Below are 22795 nucleotides of genomic sequence, written 5' to 3'. Positions count from 1 at the left end.
CCAACATGGGGTGCTGGTCTTGCAAGTGTTGGGTTAACCCACTGTGACACAGTATTGGTCCTTTATTGAAGTTTGAGCTGATGGCTTCACTTGACCCGAAATTATTATTAGAGCCTGAGGTCCCTTGGAGTACCGAGGGCAGATCCTCTCTCCTGAAATCCTCGTGTGAACTAAAGGAAGGCTAGAGTCTATTTTGTGGCTCAGGGAAGCTGTGTTTTAAAAGGGAGGTTACATAATGTATCACTTTCTCATCTCTCAGCTAAGAACACATTTGGACGTTCAGCATAGGTTTCAGCAATGTGCTTTTCAAGCCAGGACAAGCTGTTAGAGAAGCTGAGATTCCTGGTGCTGGCTTTGGACTCTTTGAACATACGCTTCCCAGCTGTCCATGCAGAGAAAAGTCTGCTTTCATTATGTCTGTCTGTTTCCTAGAGTTTTTGGTTAAAACACTGTAGAGGCTTCTTTGGGGGAGCTGGCATTAATTTGTGACATTTTGGGTTGAGTAACTGCCACATGTATGCCTCTTTTATCTTTATCCAAGGGGATGTGAGAGGGGTTCTCTCCCTCTCATTTTTTATTATAGAATAGCATACATAGAGAAAACCACTCAAATGCTAAGCATATAGCTCAATAAATTATCCTTCAGTAAGCAAACAAAACAGCACCCAGACAGATCAAAGATGAGAACACAGCCAGCCACAGGGCTTTCTCCTGGGAAAAGGCTGGCGCTCTGATTGTCACATGAGGGAAAATGACATCAATACATATTTACTAAATATGGGGTTTGGTATAATTTGAATTTAAGATAACAGCCTACTAACTCGTTTTTTGGAAATCTGAAATCCATGTATTTAATTTTTCATCTGCAGGAGCACATATAAATATATTTGCAGATGACAATCTGTAATTTTTAAAGTGAATTTTGACATTTTTTCCCCCTCCAGATGGAAGCTAATTGTCAAAGCTACTAGTGTAGTCTCTTCAGGGCATGTGTTGCCATACAGGAAGTAGGGTGCCATGCTTGTGATCTGAAGTTTGATGAGTTCCTTAGCTTCCAGGCTTACCTTGCTGGTTCAAATTACTCTACTTATCCTTCTAATGGAGCCGTCAGAAAATTCTTAGCTCTTTTGCCAAAGCGGTATTTAGTAGGGGATGAAGCACACAGGGATGGTGTCACACGGCCATATGGACTTGGTATGAATAGCTGGGTGTCAGGCACAGTATGAATAAAGCGGCCTGAAAATCAGTACATTGGATAGTAGCACAAGTCACCTCTGATGCAGAGGCTGCAAAGCTGGCCACTTGAGGGGTGATGGCATTCCGTTTTCTGATCAAAGAACCAAGAGGAAAGGCCTCCAGGTTAGTGAGCCAGCTGCTCAGTGCTGAAGGACGTGGGGCCCATGGAGACATCTGACAATGTGTCCAGGTATTCTGTCCTCAACCTAAGACTTCACACACCTGGGATACAAAGGCAGCCAGTGCAGAAAGCCAAGAGTAACTACTGGTTTCAAGAAAACTTCAGAGAAAACATAGGAAATAGTATAACATGTATTGGGGCATGATTTGTCCCAGACATTTCTCTTACCAATTATGTAGCTCTCACAGAATGATCTAGAAAAAAGGAAAACATTTTAAGGAGTGTGTGATGCCTAAGCCATGAACAGAACATTCAAGAAGCTCAACCTAGAGTGTCTGGACTCTCCTAAATAGTCAAAATAAGTCACTCCTCCTTTCTCCAGTTCCTGAGACAAAAAAAATGCCTTCTTCTGGAGCTTACAGAACTAAGGTGGGATGAATGGCAGAGGCAATGGTGGGGGGGCAGTGAGAGGGTGGTCACATGGGTGTTGGTCATGTTTAGCCCAGAGCTGAGATCGGCAGGTTTCTCCTGCCCTGTTCCATTGCTTCCCACCACCCTGGCAGACAGGAGTCCCCTGGCCGTGAGGACCAGGAGTCCCCTGTCCCTGAGGACAGATGTCACTGAGCTGGGCGTCCCAGAGGAGCTGAGACCCCTCTAGCCTGAGAGTGACCTTCAGCAGCCTCTAGGGCTGCTTCCCCCAGCTGCTTCAAGGGTTTAAAAGCACTTTCCCCTTAAGGAAGTCTGTCTCCTAGCCTGCTTCCTCGTTGTGGATGCCCATCCTGTGCCCTGGGCACAGGTCCTAACCCTGTCTTTCTCTTCACAGAGAAAGGAGAACTCTTTGTGCCTTCTTCCAGCTACTTCGAGGTTGTCTACCTGAACCCAGACAGGCAGGCTGTGGTTCCTTGTCGAGTGACTGTGCTGTCTGCCAAGGTCACGCTCCACAGTGAGTTCCCCGCCAAGGAGATCCCAGCCAACGGGTCAGACATTATTTATGACCTGAAGAGGGGCTTTGTGTATCTGCAACCCCATTCTGACCACCAAGGGGTGGTCTATTGCAAGGCTGAAGCCGGAGGCAAGTCTCAGATCTCCGTGAAGTACCAACTGCTCTATGCGGAGGGTGAGTCTGTTAATCCTGGGGCTGCCTCTCCATCATTACCGCACACTGGCGTCAGCTACTGGCTGTGCCTACCTGTAGACCAAATAATGAGGCACAGAACACCATTCAGAAAGGCTCTGCTGCACTGCCTCTTCTAGAATGTTGTATATCTTCACCTGTGGCTCTGACCCAACACCCTCTGGATCCTTCCACATTCCCTCTTCCACCCTGACCAGCCAGCCCTCTGACCTCCTTGCAGGACAGACTCACAGCCACTTTTTAAACCAAAAACCTTTTGTCCATCTCCTCCAGTCCTAGAGACGGGTGCCGTTCTTGGGCTCGTGCCCTTTGCCCTGAGCTCCTGGTCCTCAGAGGCTGTGCTCCGGTGGGCCCACCCACACATACTCTTCTCCTTTCCCATCATGACACACACTGAAGGTCCTGGCACTTGGGCCACTGTCTTCCTCCTCACTCTGTGCCCTTCTGCCTTCACCTTTCCATTCACATCTGAGGATGGGGCAGCCATGTACCTCGGGCCATTGCTACTCCTTTGGATGTCATCTTCTTAGCTCTCTCCACTGCACTGGACTTGTTTTTCCCCCTAGTACCTTCTTCCCCCTCAGGTGACCCCCCTACAAGGCCTGCTAGACTCCTCCCTTACTTGCAAGCATAGTGTGAGGACCTGGGGGTCTGCAGGACTCCCTCAGCCAGGGTCACCAACATAGACACATCAGTAGCATCAAAGGAAATCAAAGCTAGTGAGGCAACAAGTGGACCAGAGAGCAGAACCCGTCAGTAGGGTGGTCTGTGTCATGCCCACGCTCCTGCTTCCTTCCAGTTCCCAGCGGCCCTCCGTCGACCACCATCCTGGCGTCATCCAACAAAGTGAAAGGTGGGGACAACATCAGTGTGCTCTGCACAGTGTTGGGGGAGCCTGACGTGGAGGTGGAATTCAGGTGGATCTTCCCAGGGCAGAAGGTAAGTGCCACATCCTGGTTGCAGCCAGCCCTTGTCACTCAGTTTGGACCCCTCCCGGGGCGGCACAGGCCCTGACTTTAAGGAGTGTGTGGGACTACCTAAGGGGTCAGCATCTGCTTGTTTTCTGCTCAGAGTTTTCAGAATGTGACCAGACTTGTTTTCAAAAGGCAAGTTTGTCCTTAGCAGAATCCTCTTCAAGTGCAGCTATCCCAACATCCTGAATGAGGCACTGGCACAAAAGGGAGCATCCTCCCACCCCAGTCCTCAGTTGATTCTACTGTGGCTCATCCACTCTGTCTGCAATCCTTCAGTGTTCTCCAGGCAACCTGAGGGCTGTGGGGAGCAGATGTCCCCCACGTGGGAATTTGAACAAGGGCCCTACCTCAGAGGTGCTATGAGGCTAGTTCTGTTTTTAAATAGACTTCCCATAAAAGCAGCTATGGCACATGCCCTGCTCACTAAATTAAGCAGCTTGGTCATCAGGGTGAAATAATCCCTTTGTGGCCAGAAGTTACCTGTCCTCCCAAGACATGTTCCGGAGTAGCCCATACAGCTGTGGCCTGGGGACTGTGACTGGTGGAAAATAACTCCCCTTGGAAATGACCATGTTGTAGCCTCCTGGGACTTTGTACTTGTCACACTTAGAAAACTAATGCTTTCAGCAGAGAATTGCTTTCCTCCTATTGCAAGTTGTTTTATGAAAAGTTATTTAGTAGTATTTACAATATTAGCTTTGTTACATAAATTCAGAGGCCATTATACCAACGTGGGTGGGAACATCTTGAAAGTGACCATCTCACTTTAACAAATAAGCAGTTTTTATCACCTAGGGATTTTTAAACAATTTTTATTTATTGGAAAGGCAAACAAGAATAGAGGAAAGGTGAGATCTTTCATCTGGTTCACTCCCTGAATCCCTGGGACTAAGCTGGTGGAAGCTGGGAGCCTGCAGCTCCATCTGAGTTTCACATGGCTAGCGGGGCCCCAAGTATTCTATTTTCTGATGCCTTCCTGAGCACTGTAGCAGTGAGCTGGATTAGAAATAGAACAGCCAGCATTCAAACCACTACCAGCTTACGAAGCCAAAGTCCCCGGTGGCTGGAGCGCTGTGTGCCCACGTCAGCACCCCCCAGGGTGTTACCTTCTTCATCCGGGTGCTGTTTTCCCTGCCACTGTCCTATGGCACAGCTGCCAGCTGAAACTTCTCATCCAGATCTGCACAACTTGTGGCTCTTACTGACTTGCACAGTGAGTGCGTGCTTCGGGCTTCTGATTTTAAATCCTGTTAGGATCATTTAGCTAAGGGACAAAAGTGGGCAATGTCCAAATGGGGTGGTGAAAAAGTTTCTTTAAACCAACTCTGCTTTCTTGGGGGCTCTAAAAGAATACATGGTATATTTAGTAGAAATGTTTAAAGGGAGGTGGGGCAGGCAGGACGTGTACCATGCAGCTTATCTGAAATTCTTGGCTGCACTTGAGAAAATGCATCCTCAGATGGAAAAGCTCCCACAGCCCATCAGCTGCACCATCTCTTGGGAGCATGTGCTTTGAAAGGTGCCCATTGGTGCTGGGGGCATGGGAGATGTTTATGCTGCTCATAACAGCATATTCATTGGTGTCTCATTCTGTGCTGGTGTCATTCAACAGGATGAGAGGCCAGTGACAATTCAAGACACCTGGAGGCTGGTTCACAGAGGCCTGGGCCACACCACCAGGATCTCGCAGAGTGTCATCACAGTGGAAGACTTCGAGACCATTGATGCAGGGTACTACATCTGTACTGCTCAGAATCCTCAAGGACAGACGACGGTGGCTACCACGGTTGAGTTTTCCTGAATGGGAAAGTTAAGTACAGTAAACTGCTAGAAAGCCTGTTTGTATCCAACCTACTGCTTCAGGGTTCTTTGTATGGAGTGCTTTGCTGGGGACTCAAGTGAATCAGACCCAGACTTCCAAGCTGGAAGGAAGGCATCAGTCTATAAGAGTGGTAACCTAACAGCATGCATTTTGATTTCTTACCTGTTTCTAGTTGGTATACGAAGAAAGCATATATATATAAACCTTATATAATCTATTAAATGAGCAAGATTTTGTTAAAAAGACATCTAGCTTTTTTTTTTTAGGTTGGCTCAAAATTCATCCATCGGATCTTGTTGGCATTCATCAATGGGTGGAAGTCTAGTATTCTGATGTAAAAGGCATAATACATGAGAACGTAAATATTCAGTGGGTGTGTGGTATAGTGGTTAAGATGCTGCTTATGTCAGCTTATCTCTGATGTGCTATTGAACCCAGCTTCCTGATGCATCAAAGCCTGGCAGGCAGCAGACAGTGGCTCAAGTACATGGGTACCTCGATCCACTTGGGAGACCTGAGGTGAGTCCTGGCTTCAGCCTGACCCAGCTTCTGCTCTGGCTGATGTCTGGGGTGTGAACCAGCGGAGAAGAACTTGCTCCACTTTACTTTCTGCTTTTCTAGATCTAAAAATGTTAGTTTTATTTCAAAGTTAATTCACTCATTATAAAATATACTTGAGAGGCAGAGTTAGAGGTCTCCCATTCACTGGTTCAGTATCCAAATGGCTGCACAATCAGATCTTGGCCAGGATGAAGGCAGAAGTGAGGAGCTCCTTTCTTGCCCCCTACTGGGGTGAGAGCAGCCCCAAGCCATCTTCTGCCTTCTCAAGTGTTAGAAAGCTGGATTGGAACTGAAACAGCCAGGACACAAACCCATGCTATGATATGAAATACAAATGTTGCAAGTGGTAGCATCACCTACCCTGTCACAATGCTAGCCTGTGTTTTTTGAACTTTTAATTATAATAGATGCAGAGGGCAAAGCAGACTTAATCTTGCATAGCCCAACTTCAAAATTACTTAGACTTCAGCTGTTATCTTCTGATGCCATAATAGAGCCAATATTAATTTTTTTTAAAAAAAATATCTATTTTAAGATTTAGAATAGCTGGTATCTAATTCTAACTTCATGAGCCAAATCTCAGCCCATGACCAGCTATTTGCTTCCCATAAATTTCAAACACAACCAATCTAAAGAGAACATAGCCTTTCTCATACCACTGCAGTTAAGGCCATCAAATGGGTAATGATTTAAAACATTGAATATTCCAGCATTATTTATTTGATCAAAGTAAAATACATTTTCCATCACTACAAACAGCACAACTACCGTTGTTTGTATTTCCATATTTTTATGAGGTGCCAACATGTTGCATCCTACGTGAAACATTTGGTTTGAAAAACATCTTAAAAGTTCTCTCGTTTGTTATCTTCTCTCCACCCTCTGAAGATGGTTTGCATAAATTGCTGTGAGGTTGGTTTTCCAGACACTTACATGGGATGAAGAACAGCAGGGAAGAGCACAAGACTTACCGAGTGCAGGGGAAGAACAGCTGACCCAACTTTGGCTAAAGTCCTTGAGAACTAGAGTGCATGAGCAGAGATATTCCAGGAGGGGGCAGTAGATCTACATTCTCATTTACCAGCAGTAGGAAGGGTAACATACAAAAGAAACTATGGGAGCTTAAAGACGGCAGATACAATCACTAAAAATCAGACAGCATGGTGGATATCCATTTGCTACATAGCATACATAGAAATCATGTCAAATACCCCCCTGTAGTAACCGCAATCTGCTTTACCACAGGGGTTACTTGTATGCTGATTAGTAAATACTGATGTCACATGCAGGGAGAGGGAGGGGAAGCCACGGGTCCTCCTCCAGTGCTCCGAAAGGCTTAGAACTAGGGGAGGTTATAAGTGAAGTTTTGAAAATAAATTGAAATGAACCTTGGTGAAGAGTTGTAAAAACCACAAATTCCCCTCAGTGGCTGCCATTCTGCTCGCGTCCCAAAGACAGAGGGTACCTGAAAAAAATCTTTTCCCCGACTGTTTAGGAGACCCAAACACTGGCTGAAGCAAGGTGCATCGACTCATTCGCGAGTGCCGAGTTCTGTCTGTCTGCTACAAGCCAGTGACCGTCTCATTCTTCATTTTCCAAAATGTTATCAGGTTCAGATCTCCATGTGTTTGAGAAATGATGTCAGCACCTTGATGAAGAGCTGGCTCTGGAGAAAACACTCCTTTAACCTCAGTCCAGAGAAGCAGGTGGGAAGTTGGAGGTTTGCTTTTGAGGCAGGGAAAAGCAGAGGGAGGAGAGGATACTAGGAGAGAAGACGAGTTCAGATCTGTCAAGATAGCTTAGACCAGGGTAAAAAAACAAGGTACAACAATCATTCATACTGCCCTTGTTTTCTATACAGATTTTTTTAAAAAAAGAACTAGGGCTCTACATTTGCTCATAGCCTGAGAAAATGGGTCATCATATAGTATTAGGTTCATGTGGATAAGAAAAACCTCTCAGAAAAAAAAAAAAGTCTAGCTAGATTCAACAGACATGGCTGAACATGGGAAAAACCACCAAGTTGCTCCAGAAAGAGAACTACAGACACTGACGGGCCAGGCATGTTCTGTCTCTTTCTGCCATGTCCAAGAGCTGAGCAAAGTTGGTGATGAGCAACTGTCATTCAAGCAACTATTGCTTTTTCCGCTATGGCTTTGGCTGAAATGTGGACACAAGACCATTCCTGGATGAGTGCATACAGACAGACTTGGCCTTCACTGTACAGCAAGGCCAGCTGTGTCAGACACAGAACACTCTTCCATCCATCTCATGCATACGCTCCCTGCACCTGCAGTCAGACCAAAGTAGAAATCACAAGAAGGTGTCTGTGGTGAAGGACATTATAAAGGTTATAAATCTTTATCATAATAAGCCCCTGAGAGTTTTTCCCCTTACGCTTAGGTGGAAAAGGCAATGAACAAGATTCTGTCATTCTCTAAGTGCTTTGTGCAACAATGTCCACGGCGATTCCAAAACCTTGTCTGGACCAGTCACTGGGTGGGAGCCTGCAGTCTTCCTGCCGAGTCTGTTTCCCCCAGAGCCGATCCCGGGGGAGGTGCCTTTCCAGCTATCCCACGGTCACGGGTCACGTGCCATGAGCTCACGCAGCTCTTGCTCCCGTGTCCATTTTTCGGGTCCTGCAGATCTGCCTCCAGACGCTCCCAGATGGCACTGCTGCTTTCCAGAAGCGTCATCTGGGGGACACGCTGGGGCTGGGGAAAGAGCCTGAATTCCTGGGTGACTGGAAGGGGATGGCTGAGGACGTGGGTGACCTCTTAGGGCTGCACAGGTCTCCGTTCTGCAGCTTCCACAGCAGCTCCTCGTTCTCCATGGAGAGCCGCTTGTTGACTTTGGACTCCTTCTCGAGCGACTCCTGCAGGACGGCCTGCTCTGTGGAGAGTTGCCTGGAAACAGAAAAGAGCCAGAAATCAAAGTGACAAAGTAACCTGAACAAAGTCTTCCCTTGAACTAGAACAGGATCTTGCACAGGGTGACGGGTGTTTGGCTAAAAAATTTCAAGGCAGGGAAGATGAGTGTGAGGTGTCCTCCCACCAATGAAAGCGGCTGGTTGCCACATCATGCAGGATGGGTGACGCTCCTCCACGAAGTATGATGTATGTCATTTTAAAAGATGTTATATTTTTGACAGACTGTTACAAAGAGGGGAGACAGTAGTCTTCTAAACATTGATTCACTCCCCAAATGGCTGGAATGGTCAGAGCCGGGCCAATAGCAAGACTTTCTTCCGGATCTCCCATGTAGGTGTAGGGTTCCAAGGCTTTGAGCCATCCTCCATTGCTTTCCCAAGCTTTCAGCAAGGGACTGGATCCCACTGGGCAGCTGGGAAACATACCAGCACCAGTGAAAGATGCTGGTGCTATAGGTAGAGGCTTACTCTACTGTGCTGTGGCGCTGCCTTCTACTACATAGTTAAGACTGTCTCGGGAATGGTGCTGTGGGTTAAGCATCCAGTTTGAGTCCAAGTGGCTCTACTTTGGATCCAGCTCCCTGGTAATACACCAAGGAAACCAGTGGAAGATGACCGAAGAGCTTAAACTCCTGCACCCACATGCGAGACCCAGAGAGAGGGCCTGGCTTGGCCCAACCCTAGTCACTGGGGTCATTTGGGGGGAGTGAGCCAGTGGATGAAAGATCTCTTTGTAACTCTTTCCCAAGTACATAAAGTATTTACCAAAAAGAATCTCTCATGTTTGGGACTACTTTCTATTTGCTTTTGTGTTGCTTTTTCTCTTGGTGTTCCCCGAGTTATGAAGTCAGGGTTTGGAGAAGGCTTGCTGGTGTAGGTGTCAGGAGACTTGGGTAAAGGCATGGCCTGCTGGAATGTTTTCCAGAGAGAAATGAGCATCTCTCCACTACCTGTGTCAATAGCACGGCCAGGAGGTTCATTTGGGGGAGTGTGGCAATAGGGTCCCACTAGATGGAGGTTCAAGGAAGGCAGGGCTCAGAGGAACCAGCACCCTGCGATGCTACCTGGAAATGGCCATGTGCTTGTTCATGCGTGCTTTCAGCTCCTCATTCTCCTGCTGGAAGCGCTTCAGTTTGTCAACCAATGCTGTGTTGTTGTCCACCTACGAGTCAACAGGAAGTCAAACAAAGAAAAAGAAAGAAGCCCTCGTTCCTTCAGTTACATTCCTCACACAAGCATACTTCAGAGAGACTTAACCAAAACAAATGTAATGGCCTAATGAAATATTTATGCAGAGAAACACAGAAAGCATCAAAGCAGTACATTTGTGTTTTTCCTAAATGTATGCTCTTTCCCACTTTGTAAGATGGTGGGTCAGACAGCTCCATCTCTGGACCTTAAGATGATATCCAGCCCAGGCAGGTGAGTCACACTGGTGGCAAAGTTCACAAGAGCCTCAAGGCTGAAAAGCCGCCAAACGAAGTCCCACTGTGGCCGCAAGCTGGTCCTTGTGAGCGGGGCTGCCACACTCCTGGTTTGCCCTGTGTTCCAGAAAGGCCTTCTGCCTGAGGAAGCATGTGTTTTCCTTGCCTGAGATTGAAGAGGAGATTCTTGCTACAAGAATGGTGGCACCTGGGTGCTTAAGCTGCACAAGATGCCTACTACGTTCTCACTGTGTCCCTAGAAGGCTGTTGCACCAGGGCAAAAAGCCCCTCCATCAGCAGGGGAGGAAGCTTCAGCCAGCATGTCCCCAGGACCATCCAGACCCTCCTCACTGAGGGAGGTGCTTCTGCAGCAGCTGAGCAGGGGTCCAGCTGGTGGCTGGGCTGCCTTCCCTCAAGCAGGTTCCTCTGCACAGGACACACCAGCGATCTCTCGCCACCACCTCCATGAAGACAGAATCCCCAAATCTCTCCCGAGTGCTATTCAAGCCGCAGCAGCTGTGCAAGTCCCAACACCAGGAAGAGAGAACTTTGACATGAAGCAGCAGAAATACAAGGTGGCAGAGCCGCACAAGGTTGACCAGAAAGCTGCGATTCTTCTGTGTTACCAGAAATCAAGGCTGTTCCACAGCTCTGGGGTGACCTGTGATCTGCTTTTGCTGTAATGAATGCAATTTACCCTCGCAGAATCTTATGGGAAGATCTGCTTGAATAACATTCAAAGGTAGCTCCACAGCAGACACACCCTGAGGGGATCCTACACGCCCTAGGTCAGGCTGCTGAAGGACTCCCACCTCCTACCCTGGGCGTGCAGCCTCTTCCCCTAGTATAGTGCTAAAACCAACACTCAAAGATGGACAGCCTGTGTTTACCAAAACCATGACATCTTACAGTGAATTTTGCAGGTGGAAAAAAACCCCATTTGATGTTCTCCCATAGGCCAGTGGTGTATTGTTCTTCACAATGCTGCTCATGGACTTCAACAGTCACCCACACTTACCTCTGTGTGTCACACACAGCAGCTCTGCCACACAGCTTTACAAAACATCCAGTGAAAGCTGTCCTAGTCCAGGCAGACCACCCTCCTCACTCTGCTTTCCTGCAGGCGTCTCCAGGCCAGACGTGCACGAAACAGACCCAGTGGAAGAGGAAAGGCCAATCCTTCCTGTGCTGAACAGCTGATTACGGCCCCACTCACTTCCTAACGTAATGCTTGGTTACCGGTCACCTTTTCAAGGTGAGCACACAGCTCCTGCACAGTCCTTCCGGTGCCTCACAAATCCACCCTGTTCATGCGGGTCCGTTTAGAGCCCTGTCGCTCCTAAGTCATCCGTTATTCATGATAGGCATAGCAAGCAGTTCTGAAAAAGACTCTTCTGGATGTGATCTAGACTATAGAAAAAGGGGAGCTCAAAAGGCTCATGAATTAGGAATTCAAAAGAAAATATGATTAAAAGATTTGGAATTAAAGATGCTATGACAATTGGCCTTAAAAGATTATTTCTCCTAATCCTCCACATCACACAGGAGGGAATAGTGTCACAAGACTAATTTTCATGCCATAGCTATCTTAGGTCAAAAACCTCCAAATGCCAGAATTTCTTCTAAAGCCCCAAACATACAAGTCCATCAGGAAAACCTGTCATTTCAATCCGTTCTTCCACATCTGCAGCAATGCAATGCTGACTGTTCCTTGGGCCAACAGAAATGCAGTGTGTGGCTCATGTTACAACTCAGTATTTTCACTGCAGATGAGCGGCATATAGAATAGCAGATCTTTGTTCATTGGGTGAGCTGAGCCATCATTCCTTTTCAGATTGCTGTATAGCTCGGTATCACGGACTGACCATTGCCAGGGGTGGCAGCTATAGCAGGCTGAGCCCATTAACAACCATGAGTTCCTGTCTGTCTCTAACAGCACCAGAATCTAAAGAGACCGTGTTTTCACACATGGGCTCAGTCATTTCCCTCATCATGGGAAAGTAAGGCCTCCAGGCTCCCAAGTGTCTCTATGAGGGTCTAAAAGAGACTCCTAATTCAATGGGGGCTACTTGCTTAGGGGCAAAAGAGGCGAGCAATGGTAGATGGCAGGAACAGGTAGGCAGCAAGCATGGCCTTGGTTAGGACGACTGAAGCTGCCTTGCCAAACCCGGCCAATTCGACCAGCTTCCTGTCTAGTGGCAATTGTGCTTGACCAAGAATGACATTGACACTGAGCACATCCAACAGGGTTCTGGCAAGACTCTTTACACATCAACACCAGTTCTCTGTGCTACAGGCTACCAACTTACTCTTATCCAGCTTTCACGACTGTTTCTGCTGCCTGTCCAGCAGAGCTAGCCTCATTAAAGCACATTTCTTCTATTGCATTACGATTCTCCTGGTGCATTTTGGGAGAAGCAAGATGAATTTAGATGGCCTAATTGCATACCTGCTGGGGACATGAGGAATCTGTGCAGAGCTGCTGGTCTATTAAAGCATGGATTTTAAACTGAAAGTTTTCCCATGGTGATGAAGATGGGCAGATCACTCAAGAGTATACCTGATTTGTCTGTCATTACTTTTCCAAGATTTGAAGACAACTTTACATGTTCCATGGGAAAACAAATGCTCCAGAAGGTAGCAAGAAATGAGCCATGAACATACTTGGAAAAGAAAATCTAGCCTTTAAGTAGCAGTTAATCCAACACCACAGTTCTAGGTTTGCAACTTAAACACGCTCTCCCAGGGATTCTGGGAGTTCTGGAAGTTTCCACACTTGCAACCCAGAGGAGACCTACCAGCTTCTCCATTTTCATTAACTTGACATCCTGTTCACGCAGCTTCTCATTCTTGATCTCTAGCACAGCTTTCAGGCTTTCAAGCTCTTGCTCCAGATACATGAGCTGAGGGCTTTTCTGCAAAGAGTACAGCCAGATATTGTCCAGAATTATTTCACATGACAGAGTGCAGAGTCTTCACAGAGAATGTCTGTACAGATGCAGACATTAACAAACAAGGATCCAGGACTTCCTTCTCTTGCATTTGTTCCAAAGAGGTGAAAGAAGACGAGCTGAAATAATTTCCATCTCAAAAACTCTGGCCATATATATTGAAAAAAACATTTTTGCTCATTTATGAGTAAATTACAATGGGAAAGTACTGTTCATAGAGAATATGTTATTGGAAACAAGTGAGAAGCCACTCCTTGCCATACGAAACAGGCTTGGCACAGAGGTTAGGCAACCCACAGATTCTGTACTGGTGTTTGGAGGAAGAAAGGGGAACTAGAGTTCTATCTAACCGGAGCCAGTATCTGTCCGGGATATTTATAGGGCTTTCTGGAAAGCAAGCAAAGTCACAATGCTGTTCTGCGTCTCTGGATATTTTCTGATACTGGGACTATGTTGCCTTGGCCATACTTAGGGCAATCACAGCATATTTATACTGAGGCATCCACAGCCTACACAGCACTGAGCAATATTCTACCAGAATTCTCTCTGGCATGGACTCTACCTAAGGGGCAAACATCCTTTCACTGTACACCACTCAGATGAATCCCTCAATCCCTGGGTTAACTCCTAAGTCCCTCTCCATTTATAATACAAATTAGCAGCACAAGCTTCATGGAGGGATTTCTGAGAGAAGCTGAGCTAGCCTGTGGGTTAGTGGCTTCCCTCTGGGCCAGTCCTTATGAGGAGTCAGGGAACAGGTCTCAGGGGATTGCCTGGTTTAACCCCTACTCAGTGGGAAGAGGAGACTGTTCTGTGGGCTCAGTGACTAACTCGGGAAAGATCAGGGAGGGTGCCAGAACTGGGAAGGGCTAAGGGTAAGAAATCATACCCACATCTTCAACTCTACGATCTTTTGGAAACTTTGTTATCCTCAAAATAAATCTTATTTCATTTTTGTTAGAGAACAATGATGTTGCTGACTCTGCCAACTTTTGCATCAGAGCTTTCACGGTTGTGTCTGTTTGGCCCTCCTAGTCCTCTGCATTTTACTTACATACTCAGTCCTCTTGTACAACCTGCACAGGGAGATGTCAGCTGGCACTGCTTCCCTCAGTAACCCCTAGCTTTTCAGAACTGGCCACCAACATGTGCCAGCAGCTCTGTAAAGCCTGCTCCTTGAGCTATTAATAAGGTGTACACTCTCCATGGAAGTTGGACTTATGCTGCAATTATTGACTGCCTATAAGTCTTCCAGAAATAACTGAAGATTCCCTGTGATTTCATTTAATTGTATTGAATGTTTTAGAGAGGCTCACTGAGGATCCATACTTGTACACTGAGCAGGCAGATTGTTTAACTTAAAAATACTGGAGAGGGAGATGGAGAGAGAGATACCTCACTTCTGTTCACTAATTCATTCCCCAAATGCCCATTTAGCCAGCCCTGGGCCAGGGCCAATGCCAGGAGATTGAAACTCAACCCAAGTCTCCTACAAGGGAACCAGAAACATAACTTAGCCATCACTCACTGTTTTCCAGGATGTACAGTAGTAGGAATGCAAAAATCAGGAGCCAAAACCAACTTGTAGCACCAAGTAGTTTGATAGGCTGTGGGCACTTTACCCAAACACCCACCCAGACCACAGTTTTTATATAATAAGGCTTTGCTGCTTTAGTCACAGAACACAAATAAATGGAAATAAAGACCAAAAACAGAGACAACAAGAATTTTTTTTCTCAAAGCACCATCACAGAAGAGTAACGATACATACTGCAAGATAAACACAAGGTTAAACAGGGAATTTACACTTTCCTAAAAATGACATCTATCCATATAATAAAATATTCATCCATAGAAAGGAACATAGTCCCAACATTCTACAGCATGGGTGAGAACGGAAAGCAGTATTCTAAAAGCAGCCAGTCCCAAAGGGCACATGCTATAGCATCCCACTTATATGAAATTTCCAGGGTCTGGAGAGTTACAGAAAGGTGATCAATGTGTGATTTTCTGATGCTGGAAAACTTAAGAGAAATGGGAAATAATTTGACAGATAAAGGTTTCTTCTCCGGGTGATAGAAGTATTCAGTTATGATGTGATTGAGGATGTCTACAACCCCTATCGGAAGGGCCTGGGTTCGGGTTGGATTCTGCTTCTGATTCTAAATTCCTACACACATGTACCAAGGGGCGAGTGGGTGACGGCTCGGCAGTTGGGTCCATCACAGCCACCACGGACAGCTGGATCGACTTTCTGGCTCTCAGGTTTGGCTCAATCAAGCTAAGACTGTTGCAAGCACTGAGGGTGAACCAGCAGATGGAAGATGTCTATCTCTTGTATTTCTTTCCTACCTTTCAGCTTGTAATTTTTAAAGAGCATTTTAAAATCAGATGTTGGATACTAATGTACAACTTTATGAACAGACTAAACACCACAGAATTTTACATTTTTAAATGAAAGAGTGAATGCTATGGTATATAAACTATCTCAAAAATAGCAGTTATTTAAAAAAAAAAAAAAGACATCTCCACATACAACCCTCATCCTGGTCATCCTGGTTCATCACTTCCTAGTTTTTTCCTGAAGGTATTTAGCTTAAACTACCCAAAATATTGGATTTCCATTGCAGATGAGACTTCAGGATGCAAAAAAGATACCAATCAACATGTTCTCTGTGCAGTTTCACAGGCACAGCAGAGGACACAGAAAGATGCCACACCTGCATCGTTTCTCTAATTGACTTCAGCAAACGGGCAGAAGAAAAACAGCAGTGATAATGGGGCATGCGCAACCTACCGAATTTGCCTTCTCCCTTGCGATTCTTTTTTGTTCTTCTGCTTTCAGCTTTTCGTTTAAAGCATTATTTTCATTCTTCAGGTCACTGATTTGCTTCTAGAATAGCAAGAAGTGCAGAAAGTAAGTTAATACATAGAACCAGAATCATAGCCAGTGTACACAGAATTGGACCCAAATCACACAAACTTCAAGAAGGATGACAGGGGGTCGGGGGAGGTAATTGAGATCCAGCCACCTCTAGAGATTCCTGCTTCTCGGTGAGCAAATCTTCCAGCGATTTCTTTTCCAATTCATGGCTCTGCTTAATTTCTGTGAAGAAAAGGATACTTTTTCAGTGAATACCACTCCACGAGATTAATGGACACACCCTGCCACCATCACAGCCCAAGGATGTACGAGTTGATTACAAAGTAACAGAACTCTGGTTTTATAGGTATCTGATGCTTCTATGTAAATGATGCCATTTGTTCTCAAAACAGCCCCCAAGGAGGGGAGAGCAGATTTCTCCACTTTCTGACCATGAGCCCTTAGCAAAGCCAGCTTCTGCATCTCAGGGCACATTCCCAAATACCGGCCCATATCTGCTCACCAGCAGCCCCTGAGCTCTTTCCACGGTGCTCCTGGTGCACTAGAGCATTCAGTTAAGCTCATTTCTATCAGGCAGGAGGGAGACGTGTCTACTCCACGCCTACTCTGAGCCAGCAGCTTCTGCACCAGATCACCTCTGACGTCACACAGCTGCTTTTCTGATGAAGGATGCCCTTGCCTTCTCTGGAGGAGAAAGTTAGTAATCTTTTCCACTTGAACTAGACGTCCTGGGCTCCGGGCCACCTTACTCTGTTTACGTGGGGAAAAGCATGCTTGCCTGAAAGGGAGCTTTCATAGGCCTTCTTCAGCAACTCCACTTTCTCCAAGTGGTTGGCTTCAATTTCCAACTTAGTGCTCTCGTGGGCAGCATTTAAGTTGTCAAACTATGAGAAACACATGAAGCAACAGTTTACCAGAGAAATCAGGGAGTTTTACATTGTACAAACAGGAAGCATTACACGACACAACACAGGTTTTCACACTCAAGTTTCGGGACTCCCTAGTACAGAGCAAACCTGCCAAAAACCTGACTTGGATATGCCACTCCTGACTTTCCACTCTCTCCCTCCCATCCAGTGTCCTGGGCTGCCTGACAGGATAAGCTGAGTCCATAAACAAGGACTGAGGGTGTGTTCCCTAGAGATGGAGCCACAGAAACCCCATGCCTGTTCCACTGATTGGCCACTGTATCTTCACACTTGATCTTAGTGATTTAAAGGCTGAGAAGTGCTGACCACTGTATCTTCATAGCTCCCAGTTCACACCCGATAGATCAGACACTCTACAAATATGTGCCAATAAAACTGGGTTAAAAAGGAAGCAGGGCTAAGAGGAGAAAGTGAGTTATTAAACAAGGGCCCTTTTACAAAAAAGATGAAAGAAAAATGGCTCATCAGGTCAAATACAAGGTTCTTGGGAAGGGATTATTTCTGGGATGTGGGATAAAGGGTTAATTGTTAAGTTTTTCTTTTCTTTGTTTTCTTCTATTACTTAACTTATAAGCATGTCTTTGGTTACAAGAGGAAAATAATCAGATAAAAAACACTTTTTCATGTATTAAGATTGTTCCACTAGCACAAACCTGCTCCTGCAATTGAGTCTTATACTTCTCAGCTTCCTCAATGTAAATGTTCTGCAGCTTCTCGCACTCCTTGGTGTAGAATTCCTTAAGCCGGTCCTCTAGCTCCGTCCGGTCGGTCTGGTGTTGCTGCTTGAGCTTCTGGACGAATGACTCGTACGCCACCTGTAACTCACTCCTGGCTTTTTCTAATTTCTCACAAGTGGTTGAAGCGGTAGCTGAAAAAGATGAACAGGGAAAGGGAAGATGGCATTTTAATGTGTTAAACGTCCTGACTGTGTAACCTTTGCGCACAGCTGTGAGGACTCCAGAAGCATGAACACTTCATGAACAGTTCTCTGTGGGCCACATTTTCAAGCAGCACAGACTCGGAGGTGAATGATAAAGCAAGAGGAAATGATGCAGCAAAAAACAGAACACTCCGCACCAAACCCTCATTGCTAAGCAGTAGGTACAGGACTCCAGAACAGCTAGGACCTCAAAGAGCTCGCCTGGTGTGGTGCCCTAGTGGTCATGAGAACCCCCATCGACTGACCGAGGGGGGAAGTCCAGGCCGAGCCAACCCCATCTCAGCCAGCCAGTGCAGGAGAAATCAAGAAGGGTCAGAGAGGAGAAACCCATGACCTTGAGCCTGTAGTTCCTTTGGCCTCATTTCAATGTTCCTTCCACATGTAGTACTAAAAACCCAAGAATATGCTGAACCAAATGGTCGGCGCATAAAAGCTTTAAAACCATATTTTAAAAACTGTACTATGAATATGTTAGAAGGTTACCATATTTAAAATAAATCTGAAAATGTCATTAAAAAACAACATACTAGCTCTTGTCTACCGCTGTCAAAATCGGAATTGCTGCAGCCTGTGGCATCAACATCTCAGTGAGAGCACTGACTCAAGTCCCATTGGCCTCACTTGTGATCCGGCTCCCTGCTAACGTGCCTGAGAGAACAGCAGAAGAATGCTCCAGGTGCTTGCGCCTCTGTACCCACGAGGGAAACCTTGCTAGAACAGCCCCAGCCACTGTGGCCTTTTGGGCAGTGAGCCAGCAGATACAAGCACTCTTGGCAGATAAGATCTGTCTACCTCTGTCACTCTGCCTTTCCAATAAATTAAAAACTTTCAAAATAAAGAAACCCAGAATTATCAACATTTGTAATACATTGCAGCATATACCTGCAGATACATCCACATACAACTTTATAGTAACTGCTCCATCTCGACTCTCAGGCAGCTTGTCTTTGACCTGTACTAGCCTTCCTTCATGGAACTGTGAATATAAAAAGTAGGGGGTGCTCCTGAAATGCACAGGAGGGTTTCTGTTCTCAGCAAACCCAGGGTCTGAGTTAACACATCAATCTCTAGCCAAGCCTGCTGTGTTCATGCTTACTGTCTGCCTGCTAGGAATACATATATGCTAAGGAACATTCCTGGAGTTTGGGGAGGAGGAAAGCATCCAGAGCTGAGAGAAGGACAGTTCAGATTGGTGGCTGTATCCCTAAAGAATGTGAAGTTGGCTGGTTCCTGGGACCAACTCCCTGCAAGGGTGAGGGCTGCATTCCTCCGGAAGACACCACACAGCAGTAGAAATAGCCAAGTCACTTCTCCCCAGTGAAAGGCCATCCTGAAATACAGCAAAGAATCCTACCTGCCAAAAAGGCACTGAAAAAAAAAATAATAAAATCAATTACATCTACAAATAGTCTTTGAAAGGGAAAAGAAGTGATATTTTAAAAAAGACCAGGAGACACTCAATGCCTGACACAGAATGGGCCCCATGCATTGCTGTGTGTGACTTTCACAGAGAACCTGTGCAAATCTTATTCCTAAATGGGCACATATGGAAGCCAACACTGAGAGGGTGGGTAATTTTCCCATAGACACAGAGCTAGTGAGAGGTGATGACTGGGCATGGTACGTTGTTCAGTTCCTGACTCTCTCAGTGCCCAAAGCCCATGGCTTCCCCATCTACCCGGCTGCCTCTTGTGCCAGTGGCTGCTGAAGCTCCAGATGGGCCTGTCCTGGAGAAGCTCACTGTGTAACTGAGCAGACAGGTGAGAGGCAGCAACAGGGGGTGGGCCCAGGGGCCCAGCGAGTGCCACATGGGGTGACTGACATCAGTCAGCATGGTTCAGAAGTTTGATTGAAAAAAAAATGTCATTGTGCTAAAACAGATGTAACAAAGCCTACCGTTTTAAGTGCATGACTCAGTGACAATAAGTAGCAGTCATATTAGGCTGCCATCATCCTCAGACTAAAGTTCCACACAGTTGAACAACAAACCGCTGCTGTTTAACCATCCAAATCCCCGTTTTTGCTTGTTTGACTCAACAACCCAAGTAGCTAGAAGCACGCAGCACTGTCCCTTTGGGACTGGTCATTCCACACAGCACAATATCCTCAAGTGTGCCTCACGTCATAGTATGAGTCTCAATTTCCTTTGCTTGTCAGCCTGTGAACCCGTCCCATTTTATGTGTCCACTTCTCTCTCAATGGACGCTTGGGTTGGCTGTGGTGAATGATGCTGCTACACACGGATGCACAAATGGAGTTCTCACTTCCAGTTATCCAGCATATATACCCAGAAGCGGAGCTGCTGCACCGTCCCCTAACTCTCCCTTCAGTGATCTGAGGGACTACCACATTGTTTCTCAGTGTCCGCACCATTATGCTCACCCAGCGGTACGAGGGCTAGCTTTTCTCCACATCCTTCATGACACCGACACCTTCATTGTGTTCACATATACATATAAGCTATCCCAAGGGTGAGGAGATATATCACCTTTAGGTTTGGTCAGCAGAACTTCAGACCGAGTCATGGGACATTAAACACCCTGGAGCTGAGGGTGAAAAGCACATTCCCTTGGAGCATGAGTGGGAGGCTGCACAGCGTGCCGTGGGGCCTGGAAAACCCAGAATAGAGATGAGAAGAGATGGAACCCAAGAAGGCCCAGGAAGGTCAGATCACAGGGGACATCATTGACACCTCAGTCCTCAGGGACCAAGTACTGGGAAGCTTTTTTCTTTCAAACAATTTAGTAGGGACTGGTGCTGCAGCCTAACAGGGAAAGTCACCAACAGTAACAGCATCCCATGCTGGTGCCAGTTCAAGTCCTGGCTGCTCCACTTCCTATCCAGCTCCCTACTAATGGCCTTGGGAAGCAGCAGAGAATGACTCAAGCTCTTGGGCTCCAGCAGCCATGTGGTAAACTCAGATAAAAGCTCCTGGCATCAACCTGCCCCAGCTCTGGCTGTTGCAAGCCATTTAGGGAGTAAATCAGGGGATGAAAGATCTCTCTCAATGTCTTTCCCTCTCCCTCTATTAACTGTCTTTCAAAGTAAACAAATGTTCAGTAAAATATATTGACCATCTTGTTCTCAAAAGAATGCCCCCTTCATATTCACTTTGCCTTTCACTATACTATTTATCTAAGGAGAACTAAAAGATGCAAGAAGTCCAATATTCATCAGATGCATTGACACAAGCTCCTTCCAACTCATGTTGTGTTGTCTATCCATCAAAGGATAGGGCTATGGGCTTTCTCTGAAGGATCCTTGTAGAAACCCCATATTAGAACTTTAGATAAAAGTAGGCAATAAAATAACGCTTAGCAAGCAATCAGTGATGACAGCTTCCTCGTGAGGGTAATCTTGGTTTCATGCAGTCTTTTTACTCACTTTCCTGGCAATCAGATGATTTGAGCCCACTCAAAACTCTCAGACAATCATTTAAGGGAGCCCGGCAACTCAGGAGAAAACAGTAGGTTCCTGTGCTTTGGGCTACAGGAGCTTCTCAGCAGGGGCCAAGAGCAGGCTTTCCCTGCTGGATCTGAACACAACTGTGAATGATCAGGCTGCCATCAGTTTAAACAGAAAATAATGCTGCATCAGATTAGAAACCAAATGGGATATACAGAAATCCTTTCACATTATTCACCGCACAGGGCTGCTTCCTTCTGTTTTAAAAATAAACAAAGCCTCAATCATGTGTGATTTTTGCTGGCCACTGTGAGTGAAGGGAAGGAAGGGCCAGGGGACAGGAGAAAGCGGGCCAGGCTGGGGAGCAGGTGGGAGCCTGCTGTGATCCCAGCAGTGCAGAGCACCAGCCCGGCCCGGCGGTGACGTCAGCCTGCAGCTGTGCACAGACCTTGGCTCTGGTGACCACCGGCTGTGCTGTGTGCACAACAGCTGGGCTGCAATGATCACTCACGAGTGGCTTTCGTTGGACAGAAATTGGCCTGCGCATCTCAACTAACATTTCTTTGGCATCAAGATTCAGGTTTTTGGTTTTTGTTGTTGTTGTTTTGTATGAGTGTAAAAGCAGGGATTCTTCGCACAGGGAGAGGCCCAAGTATCCTGAAGAACTTATCACAGGAACGCACAATCCACACCCTAACTACAGACCAAAGCGACCTTCTGTCCTTGTTGGCCTAATCATTCCATTACTTGATTTTAAACAACACAGTGTATATCATACACGTGCTTGTGAATTACAAAAGTATCTTGAAATAGAAACACACTTTTAGAACTTCAAAAGTTTACAAAATCACCTCTAAAATGTAGTCAAGTCACAGAGGAGCAATCGGTATTTGCATGGTGAAATACAACAGTTATCCCCGAGGCAGATGACAGAACAAGCACAGCTTTGCTACCTGCCCTTCTCAAATAGTTATTCGAATGATACCTAGCAAAGGCTCACTGTCACAGTCAAGTACAATCTGCTGGATGCGTCCCAGGCCCCGTGCAGGGTCCCTGGGGAGCAGGCAAGCAGCCATTACTTCGTTAGCCCTCTGCAGCCTTGTAGGGGGAGGGTATAAATTTATTACTTCCATCTCAGAGAGACTCATTTCCCTTTGTTGACTGCTAAACACACTGCTTACAGAGGAAAACATTACAACTGCCATGACCTAAAAATCGTCCATCTTCTCCATTCCCATTCTTTTGAAATAACACAGAGCTTCCTTCATGTTTGCATCTGTGCAGCTTGCGGCGCTCTGAGACAACTGCCGAGGAATGCAAACAAACATCTGCCTAGAACAGAGCCAGAACCCTTTGGTACAGAGCTCAACCACACCACTGACCTACTAAGCTCGCTAAGCCTGTTTTCCTTCGTTTTGAAGAAGGAAGCGTTAGAGCCTTCCACTACAGGAGTCAATCAAAGGGCACACACACAGCATCTGGAG

The 22795-nt window shown here is 46.2% G+C and overlaps 2 protein-coding genes across 8 annotated transcripts in view; one reads left to right on the top strand and one right to left on the bottom strand.

The window, feature by feature from the left end:
• PDGFRL (platelet derived growth factor receptor like) overlaps positions 1–5267 on the top strand; it is a 55108-nt gene extending 49841 nt beyond the window's left edge. Inside the window, exons 4-6 of the mRNA XM_040966099.1 lie at positions 2181–2474; positions 3292–3431; positions 5079–5267. Coding sequence (XP_040822033.1) covers positions 2181–2474; positions 3292–3431; positions 5079–5267 — 623 coding nt within the window. The remainder of the gene's footprint in view (positions 1–2180; positions 2475–3291; positions 3432–5078) is intronic.
• A 1505-nt stretch (positions 5268–6772) lies between these two features.
• MTUS1 (microtubule associated scaffold protein 1) overlaps positions 6773–22795 on the bottom strand; it is a 93456-nt gene continuing 77433 nt past the window's right edge. For 5 of the 7 annotated variants that reach the window (XM_040966179.1, XM_040966181.1, XM_040966182.1 and 2 more), the window contains 7 exons: positions 17620–17834; positions 16816–16921; positions 16186–16259; positions 15951–16046; positions 13001–13117; positions 9843–9940; positions 8474–8755 (listed from right to left, as the gene is read on the bottom strand). In XM_040966179.1, the coding sequence (XP_040822113.1) occupies positions 8542–8755; positions 9843–9940; positions 13001–13117; positions 15951–16046; positions 16186–16259; positions 16816–16921; positions 17620–17834 (920 nt within the window). In that variant the 3' untranslated portion in view covers positions 8474–8541. Of the gene's footprint in view, positions 8756–9842; positions 9941–13000; positions 13118–15950; positions 16047–16185; positions 16260–16815; positions 16922–17619; positions 17835–22795 lie in introns of all 7 variants that reach the window. The other 2 variants (XM_040966178.1, XM_040966180.1) reach the window with 1 other exon arrangement.

The sequence above is a fragment of the Ochotona curzoniae genome, unplaced genomic scaffold, assembly GCF_017591425.1.
Source record: "Ochotona curzoniae isolate NIBS_2020 unplaced genomic scaffold, NIBS_Ocur_1.0 scaffold_4505, whole genome shotgun sequence".
Taxonomy (NCBI): Eukaryota; Metazoa; Chordata; class Mammalia; order Lagomorpha; family Ochotonidae; genus Ochotona; species Ochotona curzoniae.
Note: the sequence above shows the minus strand (reverse complement) of the source record. Positions and strands in the feature narration are given on the sequence as shown.